The sequence below is a fragment of the Pyrus communis genome, chromosome 11 (genome assembly GCF_963583255.1).
Source record: "Pyrus communis chromosome 11, drPyrComm1.1, whole genome shotgun sequence".
NCBI classification, from domain to species: domain Eukaryota; kingdom Viridiplantae; phylum Streptophyta; class Magnoliopsida; order Rosales; family Rosaceae; genus Pyrus; species Pyrus communis.
Window position 1 is genome coordinate 25064040 of NC_084813.1, and position 17681 is coordinate 25081720.

Genomic DNA, 17681 nt, shown 5'->3' on the forward strand with positions numbered 1-17681 from the left:
AACACGCTTCTTAAAATAACTGATCACATAAATCCATAATCACCATGCATACCATGCCAGAAAGCTAACTACGATGAACAATACGAAAATTCATACGAGAGAGAGAGAGAGATACAATTTAATCCATAAAAAAGACATGTAAATGGTGTATTATACATGTGTTCCAACAGTACAAAACGCCCACAAGTCACGAGATTCATCCTACTAGGGAGAGATTCGTACTCTTGGGGAAGGTGAAGCCCAGTCTGCGCCTTTCCTGATTGGTACACGTGTACAACTGTCGTTTTAGGGCAGCCGAGTACACATATAAATCTCCGGTGAGTCCGCCCCCACTTTCCCCTCACCTCACATCGCAGTTCAAAAAATTAAAGCAAAAAAAAAAAAAAAAAAAAAAAAACGTTTGGAGAGAGAGAGAGAGTGAGGTCGATACGGTCCACTTTCGGTCTTCATTTCTGTGTTCTTTTTCCTCTGTGTGTTCCCTCGAACCCAAAAGCCAAAACCTCTCGTTTCTGTTCGTGTCAAATCTCAGCCGTCCGATCAAATGGTACGAGCACCGACCTCGAGCTCCGAACCCCGACTCGGATAAATGGAACTCACCGATTCAGCTGCCGACGAACTCAGAGCAGCGGCAGCCGCCGCCGCCAACGCCGAGCCAACTCGCTCCGTACTCGGCATCGATCTCAATGAGATCCCTTCCCCTTCCGAAACCCTACCCGATTCCTTCGACGTCGTGAGGTCTTACCACGACCACCCCTCGCCGCCGCCCGGGGGCCTGGCCGGAGTTCCCGGCTCAGCTCAAGGATCCGCATGCGCCGCCTGCGGCAAGCCCGAGGTTCGCGGGCAAGTGGTGGTCTGCGACGGCTGCGAGCGCGGGTTTCACCTCACATGCGCGGGAATGCGCGGCCGCCAGGCCGTGAATTTGGTGGAGTGGGTCTGTGCGGACTGTTTGAGCGGTGGGGTTAGGAGCAAGCGGTGGCCGCTTGGGGTTAAGGCCAAGCACATTCTCGATATCAACGCCTCGCCGCCGAGCGACGTCGATGAATTCCCGGAAATGCGCGAATTGAGGTAGGGGGTTTCATGCATTTGCTGAGATATTCACTTACTGAACTTAATTTTGCTTTTTCTAGTTCTGCTTTCGATCTTTCGAGCTCGTATAAGCAAATTAATTTAAAAAAGGAATGGTAGCTAAGGGTTTTTGGACTTACCAAGAATGCCATGCTGTGTTTTTGTGTGGTTTACTACATTTCCCATCATAAATTACATGCTAATAGTAATAGGCTAGTTCTTGTTGCAGCACTTAATTGCTATCAATGCATGCATGCAAGCATCTAAGGCCATGATCATGCCATTATTTAGTGACTGATTTGGAATGTTCTGCTTTGCGTTCGTGTGCCCGTGTTTTGCACCCGAAAGGCTACTCCTCATTCGAATGTTTGTTTTATATTTTTTGAAGCATCCGGCTTTAACTTAGATTATCACTCCAATTAACCACCTTTGGAATACCCAAAAAGGAATTATGCTCTACATCCCTCAATATTCACTCTGTGCCATGCCACATGGATTGCCCATTCGCCCTATGGCGTTGAATTAGACCTAGGGAATCTCCATAGAAATTGGCCTCTCCGATTTTGCTTGTATGAGATCAAGAGGCATGACATTTGTGTGCCTTTCTTGCTCTCTCTGTGCACGTGTCAGACAAAACACTATGCTACTAGCTCTGTGTGCACTTAAGAAATTCCAGTTTTGGCACGAAAAATCCACTTCCAAATAGATGCATTTTATATTGTTTACATATTTTGTGTTAATTGGAAAATTTAAAACAAAGTTATACTCTTAAAATGGGACAGACACGTAATAAGCTTCTTGTTTATGACTACTTTATATTGGATTGTGGAATGGGAGCATAAACAACAGGGTAATGTCTGTTGTGAATACCACGTTTAAGAGTGTAAAAAATAGAACAGACTCGGAAACTGAATACAAAAAACCAAGATAAACAACACCAAGAATTAACGTGGTTTGGCTATGTGTGCCTATGTTCACGGGGCAGCAACAACAATATCACTATATCTATTATGAGTGCAACGGATTATCTTGCCAAGCCTCTAGGATTAAGACTTGAGGAAAAGCCTGAAAGAACAAGAAATAACTCTCTCTCTCTCTCTTCTTTCACACACACTTTGCCCTTACAATATTCTCTCACTCTGACTGCTTGAGTGGTATACAATTTATTGTTTACAAATTCCAATTCAAAACTAGTGTAATAGTCCCTTTATATAGACATAATAGAGGTCTTCAATAAGGAATACTAATCCTAATTGGAATCTAGTTATGAATCCTTCTCCAATTGAGAAATCAACTCCAATTAGGAAAACAAATTAAATTGGGAAAACAACTCCACTTGGGAAAACCAATCCATTGGGAAAACAACCAATTGAGATAACCACTCCAATTGGGAAATCAACTTAATCCTCTTAAGATTATAGTTCCTAATAGACTTAGGATAACTCATCATGGGCTGGAAAAACCCAAATGTCTCGTATAAACCATGTACAAAAACTAGAAAAGGGAAGCTTTTAACTTCTTTTTGGTCATGTGGTATCCGTATCCCTACCAAGAAATTGAAGTAGCTTCAAACTACATACATATATATATATTATTTTTTTTTGAAATGAGTAGTGAGTACTACGGGTATATGAACCGTCGTAAGTTTGTCTTTACGCCTAGGTAGCCCCTGCAGAACAACTTTGGTATTATTCCTTTTGTTGTCGTGTTCCAGCTTAAAGCTGCCACCCATAAATCAAATTAAAACTGATAGAGCATAACTAGTGCCTTATCACTTGCATTTTCCTTGAGCGCTTCTAAAATTTATGCGGTGGTTGGGTTTTGCTGCTGCTTTATTTCTGAAACTAAAATAGTGGAGTTATCCTATATTATGGACCGTTTTCTTACGTTCTCTAAACTCGCCATGCTTGCCTATTTACTCAGCAGTTAATATTTTGATTACTTTCTTTAAATGTACACCTTTTGTTGTTCTTTTTCTCCGGCTTTAAGCTGCTACCTTTAAAGCAACAGGCGAGCTTAATTATCATAAACTAGTGCCTTACCGCTTGCATGATCCATAAGCGATTCTAACATTTTTGTAGCTGGTATGGGTTTTTACGATCCAATTTTCTAAAACTAAATGGTAGAGTTATCTTACATTATCGACTGTTTCCTTACATTTTCTTAACTCGTCGTTATTGGCTCTTTTGTCTATTACTCATTGGTTAATATTTTGATAAATTTCTTTAAATGCACGTTGTCCATAAGTAGTTACTGCTTAAACTTATTTTGATTATAGAAAGCACACTCCCGGTGGTAATTCTTTTGGTGGCAATCCATTTGGTGCCCCAGTGACATATTCAAACTTCTCGCACTCTGGAAACGGATGTGGGTTGGAAAAAGCTGCTGGGATAATGACACACGCAGCTAAAGTGGGCTTGGAAGATATATTGCACCATACACAGACTATGGGTGGAAGCTTTGAGGAATTAATTTCGAGGTTTTCGCTTGGAAAGCATAGTAACAACAATAATACAGCTATTAGAATGCCATCCCAGAGTCCAGATGAGATAGTTTTACAGGCTCTTAGAGATTATGTTTCTGAAAGGCATGGCGTACTGGAGGATGGTTGGCGTGTAGAATTTAGACAGTCAACAGCCAGTGGTGAACAGTATTTAGTATACTGTGCACCAAATGGGAAGACATTTGGTTCAGTATCTGAAGTTGCATATTTTCTTGGCTTGACGCCTAACTACAATTCCATGGGATCTGAAATAAGGAGGGAGGGGTCTCTTTCTAATACTGAGAAGACTTATGTATCTAGGAAAAGAAAGTCAAGACTCTTACATGCCAATGGATTAGCTGAAAATAAGGAAAGTTTGCGCAGAGGCTATTGCAAGGAGCTCCCTTCCAATGGTCTAAGTATGGAAGTTTCTGCCCGTGGTTTTGGAAATAATGTAAAACTTACAGAAGCTGGGACAGAAGAACATGGTTGCATTGGGTCTCAGCAAAGTAATGTAAGTTTATATGTTCTCTATTTGTTATAATGTAAAACTAATAATGATTCTGCGTAAGCAACATAACATGGATGTTGTTTCAGCTTGTTTTACTTTTCTGATTTGTGTATGTTTTATTCTCCAGGGGGGATTTCCGGTGCAGTATGAAGATTTCTTTATTCTTTCTTTGGGAGAAGTTGATACAAGGCCCTCTTATCATGATTCTAATCAGATCTATCCTGTAGGTTATAAGTCATGTTGGCATGATAAGGTTACTGGTTCTTTATTTGTGTGTGAAGTTTTGAATGGCTGTGATTCTGGACCTGTTTTTAAGGTCAGAAGATGTTCTTGTTCTGCCTTGCCACCCGAGGGTTCAACTATCCTCTGTAGGCCACAACTTGGCAACTTTTACAGTCAAATTAATCAAGACAGTCATGACTTGACTTTTGATAATGATGGAAGTATCCAGATGATTCTGTCAGATCCTTCGCCTATGGAAAATGATATTTTGTCTTGCCTGAGGAGTTGTTCAGTTGAAGCCAGTGATGTCCAGACATCAGCTGAACCGCAACTTGAAGATAATTCCGTTTACGAAAAATCTGGAACTCTTTCATCTGCTGATTTAGGTATGATGGATGACATTGGTGAGATATCAGTAGAAGACCATTCTTCATCTGCAGCTTGGGAAATGATTTCAAAAAAAGTTGTTAATGCTTGTTCTGAAATATTTAAACAGAAGGGCATTCTTAAATTTTTCTGTAAGCATGTTGAAAATGCTCAGCGCTTCACAAATGAGGTTATAACAAATGACAGTGGCAAAGTGAACCAATCTCCATTGGACAAGTTTTGTAGTTCACCAGGTTCTGTCAGCATCTCTTCTGAATTTCGAGCTGATGATGACCCTGGCTCTTTTTATGACGTACTAGCAAATTGGCTAGACCAGGATAGATTTGGTTTAGATGTGGACTTTGTGCAAGAACTTTTGGAACAGCTTCCTGGTGCCCAATCCTGTTCTCAATATCAATTTCTTAACAATAGAAGTTCTAATTCTACGCAGCTAACTGTTGGAAATGGGCTTCTAGTGGTTAAAATGGGAGCTGGATTACATGGTAAAGAGGAAGTGTTAGATGGTTTGTTTAGGAGGTCCAAAAAAGTGAAGTTGGCCCAGGATCACCTCAAGAGTGGTCATCCACCTCCTCTTGGGAAGCCATTGTGCTTGAGGATTCCTCTTGCCCTTGTTGGTGATGTTTATCAGGTATGGGATGTTTCTTGTAGTTTTTCCATTGTATTATATTGTGTTACTTTTGAGTTTGTGTTACCACATGATTGACATGCATGAAGCTTATTGGCCCTTTTTCTTTATCTACTCAGGTTTGGGAATTATTATCGCGCTTTGATGAAATTTTGGGTCTAAAGGAGGCTTTTTCGTTGGAAGAACTTGAGGAGGATCTTATTAACCCTTGGTTCGGCAGGTCAGATTTTTCAGAGAAGTTCGATAGGGAAATCCAGGGCACTCAAGCGTTAAATGCAAATGGAATTGATTATTCAAGTACTCAATTATCTTCTACCATGGAGTCTGGCTCGACAATTTCTAGGAATAATCCACATGCATTCATACATATAGAAACTGGAGCAATGAAGGAGGCAGCTCAAGACAAAGTTGCATCTGTTACTTATAGCAGATGTTCTGGCATAGCGTTGACAAAGGCTCATGGATCACTGCTAAGAGTGCTCATAGGTGAGTTGCAGTCTAAGGTTGCTGCCCTGATAGATCCGAATTTTGATTCTGGAGATCTAAAGTCAAAACGGGGAAGGAAGAAAGATGTTGATATTTCAATTCCTGTGAAAAGAGCGAAGCTTAATATACTCCCAATTAATGAACTGACTTGGCCAGAGTTAGCACGGAGATACATCCTGGCTGTATTAGCCATGGATGGTAACCTTGACTCACCTGAGATTACTGCTCGTGAAAGCAGTAAAGTATTTCGCTGCTTACAAGGTGATGGCGGAGTGCTCTGTGGGTCTTTAACTGGAGTAGCTGGGATGGAAGCAGATGCACTTGTAAGATCAGCTCTTCTCTTTTCATGGTGTTTTAGTATTCCATCATTTAGTGCTGTTTACTTGTGTATTGTTGTAAAATGAACCCCCATCTAAACAAAGCTTTGTTTTATCATCTCGGTTACATAGAGTTCAGCTACTCCCATCTCCCGAAATACATACCTCTTTAACTTAATCAACTGCAGCTCCCCATTCAGAATGAAGGAAAAAGGAAATTTCTATAACAGTAGCTACTGCAGTCCACAAAGAAGCTTAAAATTTCACCCTATCCTGTAAAGAAGTCACTTCCTACCCTAGCTTCCCAAGAAAGTTATTATGTTCCTTTCTATCCAATCACCCCCAAAACGATAATAACTCCATAGTTACTCTAACATCAGGCATAATTTTTTTAGTATTTGACTGCTACAGGGTATTGAACAAGGTGTCCGCTTAAGAACCAACATACTATCTAGATTAGCTTTTGAATGTATCTGGTCTTCCTTTAAGGCTGTAGCTGTTCACTTTGACAGTTGTGGCATATGACTGATAACATTTGAACGTGTTAGGTTGCACATAAGGCTTATTTAAATTGGGAAAACCTGTGCCATATTGCAAATTGTTAGACAGTACTGTGCTCTATTGTGTAGAAACAGTATCTGTACTTTTTAGGATGTCAGTTTTATGTCTCTTGTCGGTTACGCTGAGGAAGTTTGATTCATTTCACCTGTCCAATTGGTGGTACAGTAGCATTATGTATCTTTTTCTTTTTCCTTTCTTGTTTTTATGTGCCCCAAGTGTAGGTCTGGTACAATGACAGGTGACAAGAACGCATGTTAATCTGTTTCTCTACTTTTCAGTTGCTTGCAGAGGCTACGAAGCAAATTTTTGCTTCACTTAACAGAGGGAATGATGTACTTACCATAGAAGAGGAGGTATCTGATGGACCAGGGGCTGTCGAGAAGAATTTGGGGAATGATGGTAACAATCCGCTATGGGCGCAGGTGCTGGAACCTGTTAGAAAGCTACCGACAAATGTCGGAACAAGAATCAGAAAATGTGTTTATGAGGCTTTGGAAAAGGATCCACCTGAATGGGTGAGGAAAATACTGGAACATTCAATCAGTAAAGAAGTTTACAAGGGCAATGCATCAGGACCTACAAAGGTGGTTTCTCATTAACATGATTATTACTTAGTTTTTCCTGGTTCAGTACTTGATAGAATACGAAGATTCATTGTGAATGTAATGTGTGCATCAGCTAACTTTTACTGGGAATACGTGCTGTGGACATGTTTGCTGTTTTATAATACTCCTTTCAACTACGGTATTTTGAGGCAGTAATTTATGTATAGGTCTAGGATGCAGTAACTTTGCTTATTAAAAATTAAAAAAAAAAAAAAATCTAAAATGCAATTTCTTTTGCATGTCTGCTGTAAAATGTAATTTGTTTGCTTGATTGGGTGGAAGGAATCTTTAAACCATCTCAAAACATATTTGCTTGGGGTACGCAAGATGAAATTGTGAATGCTCCTTAACTTGCTTCTTGCTTCATTTATGCCATCTTAAACATATTTTTCCCGGGTGCCCATGAAGAAATGTTTGAATATTTAGCTCCTTCTTCTAAACTAAGGATTATGGTACTGCAAGACTGTCTATATGTCCAAGTTATGTTTATTTGTTAAACAGGTTATGGTAAGCATGATTCTAAATTAGAAATTCTTTCTTGTTGGTTGAGCACAGAAAGCGGTTCTGTCACTGCTAGCAGATGTATCGGGTAAAGCATTGCCACAAAAGGCTGAGAAGGGAAGAAAACGGAAGATTAATGTCTCTATTTATGATGTTATCATGAAACAATGCCGCATTGTATTTCGTCGTGCTGCTGCTGCAGATGACACAAAGGTTTTCTGCAATTTGCTCGGAAGAAAGCTAATGAATTCAAGTGATAACGATGATGAGGGTCTTCTAGGATCCCCGGCCATGGTGTCTCGGCCTTTGGACTTCAGGACTATTGATTTGAGATTGGCAGCTGGATCCTATGGGGGATCACATGAAGTCTTTCTTGAGGATGTCAGGGAGGTCTGTTTTCTATGACAATTGGATTTCTTGAAAATTTTTACTGCACACTTCCGCATCTCCAGTGACCCTCTTAGAAACATTACTGAAATGTTAAAGCTGTAAACTTCTGTTTACTTAATTTATATGGTTATATTATTAAAAGTTGATATCTGGTTTTTCATGATTGTGGTGGATCCCATTTTTAATCTGGTAAAGTCCATTAGTTATAATCGTTACTTTCACTTTGCAGTTATGGAGTAATCTGCGTATTGCGTATGGGGATCAGCCTGATTTGGTTGAGTTGACTGAGAAGTTAGCCCAAACTTTTGAAACATTGTACGAGGAGGAGGTATGTACCTTTCTATCCCTTATCCCTACCCACGCCTTGGCACACACATCGGCACGCTGGCTGTTCACTATCCAATTACAAGCATTTAATTGAGTACCGTACCAGATTCAGTTGTTCTTTCAATGCAGGTTGTCCCTCTTGTTCATAAGCTTGCGGAGTATTCAAAGTTAGAAGGCCTAAGTTCTGAAAGGAGAAAGGAAATTGATGATTTACTTGCTTTCACAAATGGGATTCCCAAAGCCCCTTGGGATGAGGGAGTATGCAAAGTATGTGGCATTGATAAAGATGACGACAGCGTACTGTTGTGTGATACTTGTGATGCTGAGTATCATACTTACTGTTTGAATCCTCCTCTTGCAAGGATCCCGGAGGGAAACTGGTATTGCCCCTCTTGTGTTGTTTCTAAACAAATTGTTCAAGATGCATCGCAACATCGTCATGTCATTAGAAGACGACGTAAAAATTTCCAGGGAGAAGCTATCCGAGTTTTCTTGGAGACACTTGCACATTTAGCAGCAAAAATGGAAGAGAGCGAGTATTGGGATATCAACGTGGACGAGGTTTGCATATTGATGCCTTCATACATAATTTTTCAAGTCTCACTACCAAGATGGCTGATCACAAGTGATTGCATTGTCTTATTGGTCCAGCCAAATTTTTTGTGGATTTGGCAGTCCATTCAAAATCACCCTATTTGTGCTTCAAGTAAAGCTTTATTTCAGACAATGTAGTCATCCATTTCCTTGCCTCTCTTTGCATTCGTATAGGCTGACTTTTTCTGGTTGTTGAAATAGTGGCTGTGCTATTGGATTTTGTGTTTTTATGTTATTGTTATCGCTTATTGTATAGCTAACAAGTGGACCACTGAATTTTGTGCTTTTGTGATGGTGAATTATTGTCATTTTAATCATTGTTTATAAACTTAACAGCTTTCCCCTTGATTGCGCTTGCAGAGAACATTCCTGCTGAAGTTCTTATGTGATGAGTTGCTTAATTCAGCAGTTATCCGTCAACACCTTGAGTATTGTTCTGAGACATCGACTGAGTTGCAGCAGAAATTGCGTTCTTTATCTGTAGAATGGAAGGTCCTCAGGTCCAGACAAGAAATTTTGGTTTCAAGAGCTGCAAAGGTTGATGCTAGTGCCGGTATAAGGGAAGGGCTTTCGGCTTCAGTTGAAACCAATGAAAGATGTCTTCGTCAATCACAGGCTTTGAGTGGCAGGTCTAACTCCTTAAATGCAGTCTCTGATGATTCGGCACTAGAGGGTGCTCAAGGGATTGATAAATACCCATCTGTCAGTAATGCAGAATGCCAACATATTGTAGACACTGAAGTTAGGGAAAAAGATGTCCATGCTGCTTCAGATGACGTCTCTGCACCTGGGAAGTTTTCTTCAAATATGGCTTCTGATAAAAGCGAAATATCCTCTACACAAATCGAGTTACCTTCATCAAATTGTTTGCCACATGAAATCAATGGGTGTAGTAAAGAAGTCGGTTGTGTTGGTCATCCACAAGATGATGTTGAAATGGATGTTTCTCTGCCTTTAGATCAGAAAGGACTTAGTATCCCTTCAGATGTGAGGAGTAATCGTGTGGGAGAGCAGATGTCACCTTCTTCTGTGAATGAATCACAATCCTACCACCTTGAGTTGAACTCTGTCAAAAATGATCTATCCCTTTTGGAGGATTCGATTGCCAGTACAGAATTCGAGCTTCTAAAGGTGTCGGTTCGGAGAGAGTTCCTAGGAATTGATTCCCTGGGTGGTTTATACTGGGCTTCAGCTCTTCCGGGCGGACATGGTCGGATTATTGTAGATCGAAGTGTGTCATTGAAGCGTGGTATAAATGTGAAAGATTGCAGAGACTCTGTGTGGAGTTCTGTTGCACAGAGTTGTGGTCCATCTGGTATGGGTAGCTTGCCGTTAGAGGGGTCCAAAGTTGGCTGTCCGTATTTATTTGAACCAAACAACAGCATTTCGTTTAGTGCACCTTGGGTTTCTTATCAAACTGATGCAGAAATTGAAGAACTTATAGGTTGGTTAAAGAACAAGCACCCTAAGGAAAGAGAGCTGAGGGACTCGATTCTGCACTGGAAAAGGTCAAGATTCCGAAAGTTTCAGAAAATTAGAAGCCAAGGACAGGATGAGCTCCTAACTGCTATTTCAGTGACTAGAAATGCTGATAAAACTGAAATTTCTGATTGTCTTGGTACTAGGGCAGCCACTTTGCTGGAGGAGCTGTATGGTCCATGCTCCAAGATGGAAACCGCCGACATCTCCAAAAAGTGGGGAAAGAGAGCTAGAGTAACCAATGATGAGAAAGGGTACCGATGTGAATGTTTGGAACCCATTTGGCCCAGTAGACACCATTGCCTCTCTTGCCACAGAACCTTCTTCACAGATGCTGAAATTGAAGGGCACGATGATGGTAGGTGCATTCCAGCTTCAGCAGCCTGTGAGAAGGGAAAGGAAATAAGTGATTCTTCTAAAGTTAAAGGGAGTATGAAGTGTGAGATGAATCAGGAAGAGCGCAGAAGTGAACTGAACAGTGTTGAAACTTCCAAAAGTGCATGTCCTGAGCTTAGTGCGAAGTTGATTAAGTTTCAAAACGGAATGTTAGGTTGCCCATATGACTTTGAAGAGATCTGTTCCAAGTTTGTGACCAATGATTCAAACAAGGATTTGATACAGGAAATAGGTCTTATAGGTTCAGAAGGAGTTCCATCGTTTGCCCCACCTTCTCCTTATCTGAGTGATTCTACGCTAGCGATACTATCTCAGAAAGATGTCGGTGCACCTGGTCATGGACTGGAGGCGGCTAAACAGCTAGTTTCACAAGGAAAGACTAATGTTGATATTGCATGCAGTAGCAATCTATCCAGGACAGGTGATGGAATGATGTTGCTAAATGCTAACAAACTACCTTTGGGATTTCTGGAACGAGGGAAGAAAAGACATTCAAATAGCCATTCTTCTGTTGTGGGGGCTGGTCGTTTCTGTGTGGTCCCCCAATCTTCTTTGAGGCCCTTGGTTGGCAAAGTTTGTCAAATTTATAGAAGACTCAAGATCAATCTGCTTGACATCGATGCCGCACTCCCTGAAGAAGCTCTAAGACCATCAAGGGCACAATTGGAAAGGAGATGGGCCTGGCGCGTGTTTGTTAAATCAGCTGTGACAATATATGAAGTTAGTATTAATTCCCTTTGTTCTTTATTTGAACAGTACTTTCATAATCTTTCTCATTCTAGTGAACACGTTTGGGCATCTTGCATTAACCATCTATTAGCTAAGTAACTAGCTTTGCTTATTTGAGGTTGCTAGTTCTGTTAATAATTTAGTTATGTGGTGGAGTATTCTTAGGCCCTCTGAAAGAATGTTGTAACATACATCAAGGGTTATGTTGCAAAATGTGACGTTGCTACACTTATTTATTTAATATATACGATTCTCTGTCAATTTCTTGGCATGACGCAAATAACATGCTTGGTTTTTTCAGATGGTCCAGGCGATGATTGTGCTGGAGGACATGATAAAGACTGAGTATCTAAGGAATGAGTGGTGGTATTGGTCATCATTTTCAGCTGCTGCCAAAATTTCTACCATGTCTGCACTTGCCCTGCGTATATACTCCCTTGATGCTGCTATCCTGTATGAGAAGATGTATCCTAGTTCAGATCTCACCGACAAGTTGGAGCCCAGCAGCGCACTGGACCTGAAGCTGCTTCCGGTTTTGGATTCAGCAGAAAAAACAAGGTTAACTAGGAAATCTAACAAGAAAAGAAAGGATACAGAGGGTTGATATTTGGAAGTGTGATTCTGAGTTTGTGGAGATTAATCCGGACAGGGTTGTTCTCGGTGGACGTGAAGCAGCAGTGGGTGGTAGTGAAAATGACCGTCGCACCACATTTTGGGTGGCATTGGACCAGAACAAACCAGACAACTAGTTTGGCCAATTGAAGGTGGTCACTGCTGCTGCTGCTGAAGTGTTGATCTGTACATAAAAAGTAAAGCTTACATGCTAACTTGGATGCGGAGTATGAAAGCAGTGTTTGTACATTATCTGCTTAGAGGATTCGAGTACCCAGACAAATTTGATATGTGCAGATCGATCGAATTTTGCAAGGTTTTCTGCTGCAGCTTTCAGAATTGTTGCTTGGAAAGGGAGAAAAGGAATCAACTGGCAAAAAGAGCGAGACCAATATATAGGTATAGTGGGAAGTGGGAACTTGGTGTAAAAAGACAGAAAAAACAAAAAAGAAAAAAAAAATTGGCAAATGTTGAGCTGTTGAGCTAGGAAGGTTTTTAGTCAATATTTTCATTCTTTATACATCTCTCTCTCTCTCTCTCTCTCTCTCACACACACACACACACATGTGCGCGCGCGCACATAAAATGGCAGTTCTGGAGGTATTTGTGGCTGATGAATATCTGGGTCTCACTGTTTTACTTGGTGAGGACTCGGGTGTTGCCATTGGCACTCGTTTCGCATGTGATATACTTAGGTTATTGGTTCTCGGTGCTTTGCCAGCCAACCAATTTTCTATTCAGGTAGTCTGCGGACGCTGCACTCTGTTGCCAGCCTTCCCGTTGTAGCCGATAACAGGTAATAGAAGTGCATTGTTTGTCAAGTATCATGACGTGCAGTTTTTCGTGGGAAGAATTATATGGTTGCTTAGAATTGCTCAGCTTCTGGTTGGATCATTGGCAATGTTGTCTGTGACTTAGGTAAGGTACATAGGACCAAAAAAGCTAGGTTTGTGAGCTTCTTTGAGCATCATTGTGCTTTACACACCGGTCGGTTGGAGCTTTTGTTCAACCGACCGGATGTTTCTTTTCGCTTGATTGAGTACGTGTTGTGTCGTTCGGAATTCGTTTCCTCTCTAGCCTTGGCGATGACCGGTGCAGCGTGCTAGTCTTTCTTTGTTCTCTCTATATAGCAGATGATTTTGTATATGTAAGTTGATTCCGGTTTGGGTTCATCCTACATGGGATTGGCTAGACTAGCTGATACGTTTTGGAGGTTGGTTGCCTCTGAGAAAATGGTCCCTAAGATAGACATACTTTGCTTCATGATGGTCTCAAATGTGTTCTAAGTTTGTGGTTTATCCCATTGAAGAACTCGGGATTGTTCCGATTTAGTAGCCATAATCGGAAACCAACCCTTCTCTTTCGCGGCCAAGCTACCGGCAGTAGATCCGTAACTAGAGAATGACGAGAGCGTTGTAGGACCATAGAAGAGAATTATATTGACATATTTGCCCTCAATATAACGCTGTTGAGGAAAACACTTTATTTATGAACGAACACTTTCAGGGGGCAATAGTGTAATTAAGCGTAGCTATAATATGTTTATCGACCCACACAGCAACGCCATACATGCAACCATCTTAAGCAAATAGGTAGTACACTTCAATTTAGGGGGACTAGGACCACCCCCACCACCCCAAAGAAACACCCTCCTCCTGTGCTGCTTGCTGCTCCGCCACTGCAGCTGCAAAGACATCGGAGAAGTAACCCTGGCCGTCATCGCTACCATCATCTTCTTCTGAGTGGACTCCGCTGTGATGATGTTCTACATGATCATGTGGCACCACATATTGATGATGATGATGATGGGTATCATGATCATGAGGATAGTCGTTATGGATGTTGTTTGGGAAATTATAGGAGTCACCGCTGTCCACAGGCTGAGGGCCTTCGGCTTCGTCCACCACGGCACTTCCTCCGCTCCCTGAGCTCAGGCGGTCCTCCGCCTTGATGGTGCAACTTTGCTGGAGACTAGTTATTGGAACAACCTCCGTCATCTGATCACCGTCTGGAAGAAGAGGGCCACGCTTCTCGTCATCGTGGTCATCCCCTGCAAATGTTGCTGGTTTTGTGCTATTAGCCTCCTCTTTACCTCCAAACTTCTCGTTTATGGAAACTATCTGTATTTATTTAATATATTTAATCAATTCCAAATAATGTTATAGTAATCAAGTCATATAAACGACTCTGTGGCGCTTCTAAGAAACATTCCCACTTCGATTTGGGAGCTACTTTACAAATATTGTTTAAAGGGAAAGTATATGGAAAATGATCTAGTGGAATGAATTCACCGCTAGTGTAACGTTTGCGGCTATTAATATAAAGTTACGCATACATAATTTTGTATTTGTAGTTTGAAAAATTACCGTAACAATATACTTGTTTCATGAAAGCATGTCTCAAGAAAAAAAAATACTAAATAACGAATGATGATGAAATGTCCACTCACCATTTTATATAATGCATCTTTTTATATATAACTTGGGAAACAAATACCATAGTATATTCGATCTGTGACTCTGAAAGTGGCCTTTTATTTTTATATTCACAGTGGGGTTTGAAACAGATGATATATTGGATGCAAGGGTGTATATTATTTTCTAATCTGATATGTATGGACCACAGCAAATTTCATTTGTTTTAGCTTAGCGCATGTTCTCCTTTTCAGTTTACCGGAAACACTGTCCGCTATGCTAAGTATTATAATACAAATAGTTGAAAATTTTTATTTTAAATATTCAACCATTTTTATTATTGATAATTGGTGTATCGAGCTGTATTCTCAGTACAGTAAAAAAATCTCTCTACTAAAAGAATACAATACATAATTGTTGGAACAATAAAATAATATATTATTATCAATCTTATAAGATAGCTATTAAATTGCACAATAAATATTTTGAAGTACTAATAATAATTTTCTTTCAAATAATATCAACTTCGAAAGTATTTTAAGAATATTGAATATTTTGGGAATGAACTCAGAACTATGATTACCTCGGATTTGAGCTTCTGATTCTCCTTGAGGATGGAGTCGTAAGTATACAAAAGGGTGTCATAAGAAGATTTGAGAAGGTCGTAGTCCCGCTCGAGCTGCTTGGTCTTCCACCGAGCGCGGCGGTTCTGGAACCAGACGGCCACCTGTCTCGGCTGCAGGCCTAGCTTCTTGGCCAGCTGCGTCTTCCGCTCCGGCTCCAGCTTGTTCTCTGTCTCAAAGCTCTTCTCCAGCATATGCACCTACACATTTTGATTAAAAAGAATCAATACTCTGTGATCTCGTAACAGTGACATGATCAATTTGGTGCCATCAGATTGGTCTTATTACTATGATCATATTCATATCTGATGATTTGATTGCATGTTACTATAATAAAGTCAAACAGAAGAGAACAAAGTTGAGATAGATCAGATACCATCTGATGAATCGATGCTGATAAGATGAATATGCCAGCATCAGAATATATACAAATATACATACACACACACACACACACACACACACATATATATACACCTATATATATATATATATATATATATATGTCTGTGTGTTATGCTCACCATCCATTCAAAAGCGAATAATGTTTTGCATATTTGAGCCAAAATGAGCATATCCAAATATTTAGGGTTTGTTTGAGGAAAAAAAATATATTTAGAGTTTGTTTGATAACTATTTCATTTTTAATTTTCAGTTTTTAGTTTTTGGTTTTTACTTTTCATCTTTTTAAAATAATAAAATCCTGTTCGGTAACTATTTTATCAAAGATGCGAAAACAAAAAAGTAGTTTTCAGTTTTGGTTTTTTTGAAAACTAAAAATTTGAAAGTAATTACCAAACAAGATTTCAGTTTCAAATTTAAAAAAAGTGCAGAAACAAAATGATTATCAAATGGCGTTTAGCTTATTTAACGTTGAAGGCAACTTATAGATATGAAAGAGAGGTAGATGTGAGTTAGTTCAAGGATAGTGCTATTCACACATCCATTTTTACCTTCCACATATCCTTGTTAATTTTTTGTCATTGATCTTTTTTCAATTCATTCGATCCGACAACCGAAAATTGAAAGGAATGTGTAAAAAGTAAAAATGGATGTGCGGATAACGTTATCCTAGTTTATCTAACTCGAATAAGTTCAAATCAAGTTCATGTAGATTAGACTATACGAGTGAAAAACACACTGATAGCCAGATAACCCTAGCTGTTGTTCTGGTGACACAACGGGTGTCAGTCACGACAAATCGTTCTTGTGTACTACTTTCACCGGACTTTTTACAGTTATTTGTGAGTTTCTACTGTTTGTAGAAAGACGAGTGACATGTACAAACCTGGTCAGGAGTGAGGCGGCGCTTCTTCTCCGGCAGCTGCTCGTCGTAGTATTCCTCGTCGAACAGTTCGTCCTGCGACGAGGAGGAGCTGAAAAAAGGTCGCCTCCTCGAGCTCTCGTGATCCATCAAACCCATCATGGATCTTGGCCCTTCATTATGAACAATCAAAATCCATAAACATTAGTACTAATCAATCAATAATCAGCTACCATATGTAATTAACAAAGTCAAAATTTAACCAAGTAATCACCTCGAAAAACGTGATCAGGATTCCCGAGGAACAACATGTTGCCGCCACCACCACCACCTTGCTGGCAAACCGCCGACGGCGAAGGGTCAAAGAAAAGACGCCCCGGCTCCATCATCTTTTCCGGCTAAACAACTGATCTCTTGATCTTCCTCTGTGAACTCCAAGCGCTGGCGGGAAGGAGTGGCGCTTGAGATGTCCGCCGTTGATTCTTGCTTATAGAGTGAATATTAATATGTACTATGTTTTAAGGGGGTGTGGAACTAATTAGAAAATCATAATCTTGTGGCGGAAAAAACTGGTGCTCCAAAGAAACCTCGCCGGAACCTCCAAAGGACATATACAAAATCCCATCACACCACCACCGATTTTTTCCAGGTTGCCCGAACTACCGTTATGGCGGAGAGATATAGTAATATTGAAGCTTTATGTAAGACGGGTTCAATAGTAAAGAGTACTAGTCTAACGCTCCAAAACCTCCATGGAAACAAGAGTTCGCCGGAGCTTAAACAAGAGTTCGCCGGAGAAGGAGGATAGGATTTTCAGAAGGTGGTGGTGGAATTGGGATATCGTGATCAGTGTGTCGCTTCTAGGTGTTTTTTGCAACTAAACTTGAAAGAGGTGACTCTAGCTCGTTTTATATCCATCGCATGCTTGTGCAATGTCAAAAATGCCCTTTGAAATTGACTTCAGTGGCATTTTTTCATGGGATATTTGAGTATTTTTAGTAATTGTCGGACTTGAGTGCATACTGCATGTGGAAGGTGCTTACGAGACGCTAAAGGGAAACATTAGCCACAGGCGAGCGGAGTTGGTGTGG

General features: G+C 40.4%; 2 protein-coding genes across 2 annotated transcripts; one reads left to right on the forward strand and one right to left on the reverse strand.

The window, feature by feature from the left end:
* Window positions 1–386: 386 nt before the first annotated feature.
* On the forward strand, window positions 387–12809 carry LOC137749326 (methyl-CpG-binding domain-containing protein 9-like). Its single transcript, XM_068489425.1, has 10 exons — window positions 387–1065; window positions 3344–4061; window positions 4186–5295; window positions 5412–6101; window positions 6935–7240; window positions 7817–8152; window positions 8382–8480; window positions 8609–9040; window positions 9434–11668; window positions 11979–12809. Exons 1-10 carry the CDS (start codon window positions 587–589, stop codon window positions 12279–12281), a joined length of 6708 nt encoding a protein of 2235 aa, XP_068345526.1. The 5' UTR covers window positions 387–586; the 3' UTR covers window positions 12282–12809.
* A 925-nt stretch (window positions 12810–13734) lies between these two features.
* LOC137749327 (homeobox-leucine zipper protein HAT5-like) lies at window positions 13735–17444 on the reverse strand. The gene is made up of 4 exons (XM_068489426.1): window positions 16865–17444; window positions 16615–16763; window positions 15287–15526; window positions 13735–14409 (listed from the first exon to the last, which is right to left on the reverse strand). Exons 1-4 carry the CDS (start codon window positions 16977–16979, stop codon window positions 13906–13908), a joined length of 1008 nt encoding a protein of 335 aa, XP_068345527.1. The 5' UTR covers window positions 16980–17444; the 3' UTR covers window positions 13735–13905.
* Window positions 17445–17681: the final 237 nt, after the last annotated feature.